The 12654-nt window shown below is 39.4% G+C and overlaps 1 protein-coding gene across 3 annotated transcripts in view; it reads right to left on the bottom strand.

The window, feature by feature from the left end:
* Positions 1-12654, bottom strand: part of ITPR2 (inositol 1,4,5-trisphosphate receptor type 2) — a 499981-nt gene that overhangs the window by 368151 nt on the left and 119176 nt on the right. For all 3 annotated transcript variants that reach the window (XR_003519864.2, XM_027593395.2, XM_027593396.2), the window contains one exon: positions 4813-4857. Coding sequence is in view for 2 of the 3 variants with exons in the window: in XM_027593395.2 (XP_027449196.2) it covers positions 4813-4857 (45 nt within the window). In the remaining variant the exon portion in view is untranslated. The remainder of the gene's footprint in view (positions 1-4812; positions 4858-12654) is intronic.

Genomic DNA, 12654 nt, shown 5'->3' with positions numbered 1-12654 from the left:
AAATTAGTATTATATTCCTATAATATGAAGGCAGTTCTGTTCAAAATTGTGTGCCGGTGGCTTTTGTTTGTAAACCCGTATCTTTTTTTTTTTTTAAGTAAGAAACAAGACACACACACACAAAAAAAAAAACAAAACAAAAAAAAGAAAGAAACAAGACACACACAATTACAGAAGCAAAATGCCTTCCCTTCTCGCATCATGAAAATACATTTAAGGTCCAAGAGAGCTTAAGCAGGTGTTAGATTTAATATCAGGTAGCTACCCAAAACCCTCAATTTAGGGAACGCAGAGTCTCAGAATGTTAACCTAGTCTGCTGGGCTCTTATAAAACTGATGTTTTCTCTTGGAAGGAAAGGCACACAGCCTCTCGGGTTATACAAGTCAAAAATCCCCTTATGAAAAAACAGCCGAGTAAATGAATGGTTCTCCCGGCTTCTCCTGGCTTCTCCCACCTGTCCTGGGCCCTGCCAGAGGAGACACAGCCCTTAGCCTCCTATAACACCTTCTCTGTTGACTCATTTGTGAGTCATCGAATTTTTAGCAGAGACATCACGTTGCAATTCTGTTGCTGGGAGCCAGAGACATTCTGTAAGAAAGAACGTATATGCATTTTCGGGGCTGATGCAGACCCACATGCGGCCACAGCCAAGGCAGCATCATGACGTGCAGGCATCTGTGTTTTTGGTAAGACCCTCCAGGGCTCTCACGGCTGACTTTATGTAACAGACAACCCTGCCATTTAAAGCTGCAGATGCTTCTTCTCTTGCCTGGTTCCTTAAGATTCTGTTACTCTTTTTTTTTTTTTTTAAGATTTTATTTATTTATTTGACAGAGAGAGACACAGCAAGAGAGGGAACACAAGCAGGGGGAGTGAGAGAGGGAAAAGCAGGCCTCCCGCAGAGCAGGGAGCCTGATACAGGGCTCGATCCCAGGACCCTGGAATCATGACCTGAGCCAAAGGCAGACGCTTAACAACTGAGCCACCCAGGCACCCAAGATTCTGTTACTCTTAAACTCATTCCTACTATGACATTTTTCCGTTCTTTTCCTTATCACCTTACCACTGATGAATATAGAGTATAAACTCAAGGAAATTTGGGGGTCTTTGTTCAAAATCAGGTCCCCCCCCACCACTCTCTCCCAAAAAAAGTCTATAAAATAGAATCTTCCAGTACATTTCAGCCAAGTATCATGGTTCCTAGAACACTGCTATTTATGTAAGTCTATACACAAAGACTGGTGGTTCTCCAATGGGCAGAGAGTCTGGACCCCAGGGGGGACCTTTGGCAATTTCCAGATGCATTTTTAGTTGCCACAACTGAGAGCAGGGTGGACCACAACTGGTATCTAGTGAGCAGAGTCCATGGATCTGCTAGACCTCCGACAGTGCCAAGGACAGCACCCCACAGCAAAGAATTCTCCGGGCCAATCTATCGGTATTGCTGAGCTTGAGAATCCCCAGCATAGACAAAGACACTCCCTTGAAAACTCAGATCACATTCCACCTCAATATGGTAATGTGAAAATGGGTGGTGTTATTCCAAAAAAAAAAAAAAATCCCCTTCAAAGAGCCATTTGAAAAGATGCAGCCTTTCAAGGAGAAGGAACTAATGACTGTCAGGTCCCCAGCTGGGCTTGACACAGTTCCAATGTTTACAGGGTCCCTGTGGATGCTGTACATTTGTAAGATTGGAAATAATAGGCTCCTTTGTAGAATAAATACAGCAATTTGGGTTAATGGGAGCTCTGACACACACCGCCTCATTTCAGTGGCACCATGCATTAACCTTTGAGACTTCAAAAGTGGAAGGCAACATTTTGATAAAGGTTTCTAAATTACAGGAAAAATATTAACTGAATATTAAATAGACAACATAAAGGAAAATTTGGAAAGAAAAATAATTAGCATGGTCACAGTGAACTCAGTGTTACTGGAACCCAGATCTGAGGTGAGATAGCATTCTGTTTGGGGAAATTGATTTCACTTTTCACAGGCTAAGCTCTAACTGCTCCTTTGTTTTCTTTTTTAGGCAGAAACATAATTATTGCTAGGTGGCAAATGGTCTATAAAATGAGAAGCCATATTATTAGCTTTACTGTTCCATATTTTCAGTTTTATTTACTTTCAAGCTAGGGATTAAGGATAGGGAAAAAAATGAAATCAAATGTCTCCAGTTGGACCTCTCTCTGAGATGGCAGATGAGATTCAGCCATAAACTTCTAGGGTAAAGCAGACGCACCTGTGTTATATGCAATGAAAGTACTGCTGGTAACAACAGCCTCACAGAAAAGTGCTCTTTCTCACTTTTAGAGGTGGATGAAGAACTTGTATTTCAGAACATAAAGGAAAGAAGTCTATGAAGTCTAACTAAAAGCTCAATGGACACAAACAGCAAACTTCATGGATTCACTACTTATATTCCCTGAGCTGCTTCATAAACCTTCCTACTCTATCTCTCCCACTCAGTTCTGTCCAGAAGCATCAGCAGCATCACCAAATAGTATGTAGCTGGAAGGAGATAAGCAAAGAGATGTAATTTAATTACACAATTTGAAGCTTTGGGGTGATGCCCTTCTGATAGAAACAACGTACATTTTTAGCCTACCAACATCTTTTATTCAAAGAGTTTCCTTTTATCTGATTGAATGTTAACCTCATGGCATATAGGTGACGTACACAGGGCAAACATCCTCATCCCATCATTCGGGTAGGAAACAGAGTCTCAGGAAAGGCTATCTGACATGTCCAAGGCTGCACAAGTCAATGGTGGTGCAAGAAGTAGAACTCCCCTGGTTCTATACAACACGGAAGTCACGTAGAATATCATAAATAAAGATCTTGAGAAAAAGAAAAAGCAACCCCTGACATCCGATGGTTGGCCTGGTATAATCAGGCAGGCTCAGTGTGGCCAAGGGCACCCCGACGCTTGCGGACAGGCCACACTGTCCTCCGGTGAACATGCATGATTTCACAGAACATTTACATCAGACATGGCTGCTCCATAGTCATGTCTGAACACCAACAAAATGTGAAGGTTGTCCAAGCCATAAAAACTATCTAAGATCCCTCTCCCCTAAAATGAGTGCTGCTTCTTTAGCACTTACAACCTTAGCCTGGCTCTCATCTGCCCTCCCTATAGATAAAATGTATTAAGATACTTCCTCTTCCTGACAGCATTCATTCCTATCTACAGTAAGCCCCCCTTCCTTAAATCCTCCCAAAACCATCTTATACAAGCCCAAATCCTACCATAGGTTCTTTCTAACACCCTCTGAGAGGCCCCACAGTTCCCGGGGCTATAAGTGCAATGTGTAATTAATTCCACTTGCTCAAGATCATGTGCGTTCCTGGTGGTCTTTGGCCAGAGACCATTGATCAGCTTATAGCAAGAACCAAAGACTCAGCTTTTTTTTTTTTAAGATTTTATTTATTTATTTGAGAGAGAGAATGAGATAGAGCATGAGAGGGGGGAGGGTCAGAGAGAGAAGCAGACTCCCCGCCGAGCTGGGAGCCCGATGCGGGACTCGATCCTGGGACTCCAGGATCATGACCTGAGCCGAAGGCAGTCGCTTAACCAACTGAGCCACCCAGGCGCCCAAAGACTCAGCTTTTAAACATGGTTATGGATGGCATTTTTCTAAACCAAAGGAAAATAAGAACACAACAATCCTGGGCTAGCTATTTGAAAACCGAGGAGAGAAGAGTCCACACAGGGACATAAAACTGAATTAGAAATGAGTGATCCAACCGATCTAACAAGCCTACTTCTGTGTTTAGGGACATTTTGACACAAATTAAAGTTTTCATTGGGCCAATGACTTGATACTTCGGCTTTATTTCTATTTTAAACCTGACAGATGGAGAAAGAAGTCAAACAGGATTGACTCAGGTCCAGAAATTCTGATTTGATTCACCTCCCCCATATCAATATCCTCATAAAACACAAAGCTGAGAGCCAATGCAAAGACAGAAGTCATTTCAGTTAAATATTCCAACCCATTCTGCCGAAGGGTAGAATTTTGGATGATGCAGTAATAATTCTTAGCAATTCCAAAAGAGACTGCTAAACTCCTAAGAAAATTAAATTATAGACTGTGTCTATTTTACATTAAAATATCTAGCTAAATTGCTAAAATATATAGATATATAGATGTGTATATAAATCCAGCCCATCAACCAGCTTTTGTCTGTATCACATCAAATAACCTCAATTTCAGAATTTTCTATTGAATTAAGTCATGTTGTTGTCATACAGTCATCTTCTTTACAAACGACGATAAAAGATCAGACTGAATAATAATATATATCTTAATGAAAGTTGGCTTTAAATTAAGATTGAGATTTTCTGACTAGCATGCTTTAGAATATCAGAAAAATCAGTCATACAATTGTTTGATGCCTCAATTGCTCCCCATAAACAGAACCCAAATTATTTTCAATCAGAAAGGAGTGTTCTGTTGTCCTCTTTTAATATCATGCCATAATTCAATTTCTCCTTCCTAACTTCTACACACCCTGAAAACTAAACCTAGACCCACCATATCTCCCAGATGCCCACCGCCTTCAGTGCTCTATCATAAATGGCCTCCAAAGTGCTAGAAATCTCCCTAAATAACCATTACTGGACATCGTTTTATAATGTAAGCCATGTCATCATTTACTTTTTATCTGTGATCCATAGCCTCTAGTCTGAGAATCTCTCTCAGAATCCCTAGTCTTCAAATTTTCTATTAACATCTCAATTTGTTCATACAAAATATAAACAATATATTTGGAGTTTGTTGGGGAAAAAAAACGATTTCACTCACCACATTTTTTCCTTCATTTTGAGCATCTCGATAATCAGGATTAAGCTAAAAAACAAAACAAAACCAGTTTTGAATCTCTATGAAAAGCACATTAACAAGACCAATGATCTTTAATTCAGTTCACTATTGTATCCTTAACTAAATTCAAAATTAAAAAAAAAAAAACTAAGAAAGAAACCATTACTAAATAGTACAATTTAAAACATTACTTTCAAACTCTAATTGCAGGAGACATGAGCTAAAATGCCATGTTTATGGCTTTTGTTTATATTAGAACAGTTGACATCTTTGAACAAGTGAAAGCTGACAATCTCACATCCTCCGAGGAAGTCTTCAAGAGAATTTATCATGTTGCCCACCACAAAATCTGCCATTCACCAATAACTCAATTTTTAAAATTGGACCAAAGGAGAGTCTTCGTAACAACGATTTAAGATCATGTTGCACACGCTATATACACAAGAAAAGAAAAATCAAGCAAAAGAAGAGCTATCTATCAGATATGAAGGTTAATGCATGAGTGCTGTGGGGTTTGGGGGTCACTCCAATAAAGATGGATAAGCTCTGGATATGCCGAGTGTTGGCCCGCACATTTCCAGCTGGCCAGAATCCATACTCCCGACTCCCACCTGATGACACAGTCCCAAAAAGATGTCTGCATTGTACTGAAATGACTAGTTCATAATTTGTAAAACAAGAGACTTATAAGGAAGGTGTTTTTCTCTAAATAATGAGTTGTTCACTTGATTTTTACTATTTTAATATGAATCAGTTGATGTCTATAATATGTAACCCCAGGCATTAAAGTCACCATTTAAATTGTAAGGTCAAGAGTCTTTCTCAGAACGACACTTGGCTAGTAGCTCTGAGGAATGTCCTCTCAACTTATTACTACATGTCAGTGAAGGTGCTGCAAAGGATCAAAAGCAAAACAGAACAAAACAAAAAAAAAAGTCTGAATCTCATGGAAAACTAAGACTGAAAAACAACCTAAACCCAAATCTACAATGAACTGTCAGTCTTCACAAAGCAGCTGGTGCTGGGGGAGAAGCAGACACGTCCCCAGTTTTTCCCTCCCGGCATACCTCCACCTCACTTCAAGCGAACAGCCTTGTGAGCACATTTAAGGTACGTGCTGTGGCTGCCACTGTTTGTCCATTCTCTCAGAGACCCCGAGTGTTTGCCCACCAAAAACCCACACAGAAGTGTGTGCCGCTGAGGAGCCCTTGTTAGACTAAGCAGAAATCTGTCTCCCCGGGACTCCCATCCACTGTGCCACTACCTCTGTCTTCTCATGACCACAGAAATGGAACAAAGCTCAGAAAACAAATGGGCAGAGAGTCAAGGGGGCAGATAATAGCAGAGGGCTTTCCGAGAAGCACTTCCTGAAGAAAGAGAAGAGCAAGAACAGTGGCTTCATATGTGGGAGTTAGACTGCCTAACACTGTAGAAATAGCAAAGGGGTAGGAGAGGGAAGTAAGGGTCACAGAGCCCAGGCAGGCAGAGTTGCCATGCATGGGACCTGGGACCTGCAGTGGCAGTGTGTCCTTCAGTGGGCCCTACAGCTGAAGATTGAGAAAAAGGATCACGAATTTTAAAAAATAGAACAAAATGACCATCCACTCAACCCATCTGGTTCTGCACAGAGCCCACTTGTCTGAGGATAGGAAGGAAGGAAACAACATAGGACTGATTAAAAAGCATATTATAAGGGGAAATTCTTTTCTCAGAGTCTTTCTGAATATTTTCTATGGTATGATGCAAAATCGACTTTTAGGAAATGGTTTGACATATTCAAGAAAGTGTAAGTAAACATTTCCTCTATGTAAAGACAACAGAATAAAATGAACAGCTGAAAATACAATACAAAAATAATGACATAAATAATAATATACAAATATCAAGAATTATAAAAAGAAATGAAGAAGGATTTCACTAAAAATGAAAACACGAATACAAAATTAAACTCCATGTTGGCAGCAATAAAAAGCACATTTGATGCTGCAGGAAATGAGTGATGCAAAGCATAAAAAAACTGAACAGCCATCTCTCAATACAGAGGAAAGGTATAAAGAAATAAAAATTAGGAAAAAGCAAGTAGTCATGGAGGACCAGAGAAGGGCCTATCAATTAACGGATGACGGGTGTACTGAAGAGGAAGAGTAAATTAGTGGAATACAAGCAACGATCAAAAATAATACAAAACAAAGCTTTGCTCAGCTGAAGAACTGTGTATGCAGAGGTTACCATACCCCAGGAAAATCAACTAAAACGGACAGACACATTCATTTAAGGACAATGAGCAGGGGCAACAAAAGGGAAACAAGGGTAGGGATATAAAATAGAGCCAGAAATTAGGTTTAGACAAAAATGCTTACCATGTTACCAGAAGAATGGATAAATAAAAATGTGGCATATTCAAACAATGGAGTACTACTCAGTAATAAACATGATGAGCTGCTGATATAGCAACAAGGCTGGATCTCAAAAATATATACAACAGAATATTGTTCAGCTATAAAAAAAGAACGAAATCCTGTCATTTGCCACAATATGGATGGACCTTGACAACACTGTGCTAACTGAAGTAAATCTGAGAAAGACAAATAGTGTAAGATCTCACTTATCTGTGGAATCTAAAACAAACTGAGCTCATAGGTACAGAGAACAGAGTGGTGGGTTGCCAGAGGTGGGAGATGGGGCATGAGTGCAATGAGTGAAGGGAGTCAAAAGGTACATACTTCCAGTTATAAGAAAATATGTCCTGAGGGCACAATGTCCAGCATGGCGATTATAGTTAACAATACTGTACTGCATGTGTGAACATTGCCAAGACAGTAGATCTTAAAAGTTCTCATCCAATAATTACGTGTGGTGATGGATGTCATCTAGACTTAACTGCAGTAATCATTTCACAATATACACACACACCAAATCATTATGTTGTACGTCTAAATTAATAAAAGGTTATATGTCAATTACATATTATTTTTTTTAAATATTTTAAGTGGAAGAAGCCTGACACCGTATGACGCCATTTACACCAATTCTAAGGTCAGAGAAAACTAAACTGTGGTTAAACAAACCAGAAATTGAGGGCTGGAGTGGGGAGGTACAAGGGAGGGGAGTGGATAGAAAGCAGAACACAGCCCAAGAGTCACATGACAGGAGTCTCTCAAGTTTTAGAACTAACAATGGGAGGCAGGGGAGAGGGCAAGAAAAGGGGAATCCAGTTACAAATTGCCCCTTAGTGCTAGGCCAGCAAGTGGGGAGATCTGAGGCAGAACTTTCTTTTTCTTTGGAGATACGTATCTTAGGCTCCTTAAATTCCCTTGAATTACAAATAAAAGAATTAATTCCAAAACAGGCTTATTCTTGCCCTTGGAATCCAAGAGTGAAAGGTAGAAAGCCAAAAAGATAGGGAATTAACTGGCCTCCTGTGTACTGATTAATCAAACACAAAACGACACACTTTTCCTTGATAGTAATGATATTTCCAGCAAAGTGCCCAGGAGGGGTTTATCCAGCTATTTTAGTCACGCATTACTGTTTTGCATTTTTTAATTTGTTTTCAATTTGAAGAATTCAGATGTTTTTTCAAGTTAAAAAAATTGCCATACTAAAATTATAGCTAAGTTATTTCCAAAAGATATGCAGCATGTTTAGCCACGGATAAATCTCATGGTCAAAGTGTTCATTCAATAAGCATTAAGAGTAGTTGGCCACAGACACTGTGAAGGGAATTCATGATGGAGACCATGATGTAGCCTACATAAAATGTGTAAAGGAACAGGAATTAACATACTTAGGTCAAACACAAAATCATGTATGCCCTCTAAAATGGAAGCTATATTCCATCCCAAAGACAACGCTACTTTCCGAAATTCAGTCTTCCCATATTTCACCCACTTGGGGTCACCCATTTCAATCCCCAAGGTCAATCCCCCAGGGAAGTCTGGAAACTGGACTCCAGGCTCTGCCCTGGGAAGAGATACCCATGAGCTTTAGGAAAGGTCACCTAACCTTGGAACTCAGGGTCCTCAGCTGTTAAATGAGAAAAGTCTATAACCAAAGCTTAATCGTACTAATTATATGTCATTAAATTTTATATATTCATGTCTTTGGCAACAATACTAAAGATGGTGCTGATCAGTTAGATTTTGCCTCATCTTGTGTCTTTCTGGCTGTAATGTGTTTTTTTTTAAATAATTAATATGGAGTTATTGCTTCAGTAAATTCATTAAAGTGATAATAATAATGAGGAGAAAGAGGCAGAAGAGGAGGGGAAGCCACCCAAATATATCTATGCCTATATAAACTCACCAATATTAACCGAAGACCAAATGAATATATGCTTTAATATATGTTTTAATTATACTGCTGCTTTCCTTCTCTGAATATAAGAGCAGTAATTATTAAAGTAATTAGACTAAGGATGAATCAAAAATATATTATTTCTAAAAAAGGGGTAAAAAGACATGGTCATGTGAAGATTCCAGAATCTTTTAGGACCTTATTTTTTTTTAAAGATTTTATTTATTTATTCATGAGAGACAGAGAGAGAGAGAGAGAGACACAGAGGGAGAAGCAGGCTCCCGCAGAGCAGGGAGCCCGATGTGGGACTCGATCCCAGGACTCTGGGACCATGACCCGAGCTGAAGGCAGACGCTTAACCATCTGAGCCACCCAGGCACCCTCTTTTAGGACTTTAAAGGAAATATTTCTTTATGTTAAAAAATAAATTATAAATCTGGCATTAGAGAGAAAGATGTTTTTTCTTTCCTCCTTGAAGAGACCTAATATGCTTTTCAATCGTTTATTCAACAAACATTAATAGACCATCTATAATAGGCAAAGCATTGTGGCATACGGTATTTTAGCAAAGACGAAGAGAGTATGGTCCCTGACCACTGGACGTTACAATCTAGGAAGGAAAATAAGACATAAATACAGTCAGCTGTAATATAAAATAGAATATGTGACAAGAGGTATAAGACAAGAATGAATAATTTATAAATAATATAGGTCAGAGGAAGGAGGGATCTGTGGTGGGCAAATTTAGCCAAGAATTATTCATAGAGGGGTGCCTGGGTGGCTCAGTCAGTTAAGCATCTGCCTTCAGCTCAGGCCATGAACTCAGGGTCCTGGGATCGAGCCCCGCATCAGGCTCCCTGCTCAGCGGTAAACCTGCTTCTCCTTCTCCCTCGGCTGCTCCACCCCCATTCATGCTCTCTCTCTCTCAAATAAAAAAATAAAATCTTAAAAAAAAAGTATTATTCATAGATAAGGTAGCATCCGAGATAAGCCTTGAAGGATGGATTGAATCATAACTGGCAGAGAAAGAGTGAAGAAGAAAGGCAGTGCAGGGGAAATGAATGCCACATAGATAAGAAAATGAGACTTGTTCAGAGAAGACCCATAAATGTCATTTATGGAATACTTTTTATATGCTTTTAAAGGTTAATTCATTTCCCCTTACAATTATCCTATTAGAAGGGATTCTTTTTTTAAAAAAAAAGTGTATTTGTTTTAGTGAGAGAAAGAGTGGGCACATGGGGGGTAGGGCAAGAGGGAGAGAGAGAATCTCAAGCAGACTTCCCTGCTGAGCTTGGAGCGCAGGGCTCTAATCGGGGCTCGATCTCACGACCCTGAGTTCGTGACCTGAGCCAAAATCCAAGTTGGACTCTCAATCAACTGAGCCACCAGGCGCCCCCTATTAGGAGGGATTCTTCACCCCACTTTACAGATGAGGCCCCAGTGGGGCACATCAAGTGAAGTCTTCTGTGCAAAGTCACACCACTGGTGAGTGGCAGGGTCCCTCAGAAGCACAGGTCTGATGATTCCAAAGCTCCATCCTTTAATTACGATACCATGTTACTTCCCTCCTGCCTCCATAAAGAGGAGGGGCATGATCCAAGGTAGGATCCAAGCCAGCCCAGACCAATGGGGCTTTCAAACCATAGGCTAATGGGTTTACATCTTCAGAAAGATTTTGAATATCACTGGGGAAGCGTTTGCAAAAACACTACATTAAAAATCCTCAACTGGCCATGGTCAGTAGAAGATGGAGACGGGATGAAAGAGGCAAAGAAACCAAGCACGGTGGTTCTAGTAAGAGGTAGCAGAGGCCTGACAAAAATAATCATGCTGAATGTAAAGGAAAAAGCAGATGCAGAAGATGTTATGGAGACCAAGTCAGTAGAATTGGAATGTGTAAACTGAGACAGAAAAATGTTTGTCATGACTCTCAGGTTTTTAACACTGCACTAAGAAAATGCACTGTTTCATGAGGAAACAATTCAATCTTAGATATATTTATTGAGTTTCAATGGCAGTGGGATATCCGAGATCAAATTCCTGGCCCACTCTAGCCGTGGGGGTGAATAACAGGGAGACTCTGAAGAGCAAAGACCCAGTATGAACCCTTGAAGGGAGTTCTCATTCGAATGGCCAAAGAGAGCTAGAAAGGAGTCAAGTAGAGAATGTCACACGTCAGAAAAGAGAAGTGGCAGAGAAAGAGAGAGAGAGACAGAGAAATATCATGAACACTTAGGCAATGAAAACCATGATTGTACCACAGTCAAGTGAAAGACAACTGCAACTTTCCACCTAACAAAATAGCAAGAAGCAGACAGAACCCAAGTCCACAATATATGCTCATTTTCTTAAAACAAAAATATTAGTTTTTTATGAGGAACTGTGTTTTGATCAATTTTTATGATATTAACATTAAAATCATCACTTGTATATTTTTAAATAATTATATATCTACATGTTCTTTTTTCCAAGGCCTGGCATTTCAGAGACAATCTATTATTCTGACTGACAAGTCTAGAAAAGAAAAGAAGGGAAAAAATAACTTTTATTAAATGCTTATATGTGCCAGGCACTATTTATATTTTGATGTATAACATTTACGTGTGTGTGTGTGTGTGTGTGTGTGTGTGTGTATGTGTGTGTGGAGGACCTGGTATATATATATTCTTCTGTCATATTTATATTTACCTATACATACACAAACATACAAACCATAAACTATGGTTGATATAGTTAATGGAAAACTAAACACAGAGATATTTAAAACTATAACCCTAATATTCATAAGATTCTATGCTGATGTACAGGTTCTTGAGTACTAAGTTTTTAACTAATTAATTAAATCCGAAGTCTGTTGCACAGTTATGAAATAAGAGTTTACTGCCATCTGGTGGAAGTCTGGCCTATCTACAAACAAATAAGCTATTGCTTGCTTATTTGAAAGCACAATGATAAAATCTTTAACAAATAAAATTATTTGAACTACTTGATCTATCTTGTTCTGGAAAGGATCCTTATGGCTTTAATAATATTCCAAGAAAGAAAATGAAGAAGCAGCAGATTGGAAATTGTGATACTTGATTTATAATTGCTCCCATGACTATGGAAGAACGGTTTCCTGAGACTCCCATATAATCCCATTCAAAATATAATAAAATCACTTTCTCCCCCACTGATATGATTGTGAACTCTCCTGCACCAGTAAGGCAATACAAGTAAAAGATCCAGGGCAAATGGCCATGTGTGTGCTTACAGCCGTGCTGTGTATTAAATGCAAAAATACATGGCTGTTTGTGTTCCTTCCCCTCAAGTTACCTTCTCTCTTGCATGGCCCACAGAAACTGACATCACAGGAAGACAGCCTAACAATACGGTACTGTAAATGTTCCGGAAAGCATTATCTGACAAAGCCACAAATGGCTTCGTTCTCTAATTCACAATTAAATACTTTGCTCCACATTTTGTCCATGAGCTTCTAGCATTGCATATTTCTCAAAAATAAATTTTGGGGCACCTGGGTGGCTC

The sequence above is a fragment of the Zalophus californianus genome, chromosome 9, assembly GCF_009762305.2.
Source record: "Zalophus californianus isolate mZalCal1 chromosome 9, mZalCal1.pri.v2, whole genome shotgun sequence".
Classification (NCBI taxonomy): domain Eukaryota; kingdom Metazoa; phylum Chordata; class Mammalia; order Carnivora; family Otariidae; genus Zalophus; species Zalophus californianus.
The sequence above is the reverse complement of the archived record's forward strand: the minus strand, read 5'-3'. Positions and strand labels throughout refer to the sequence as shown.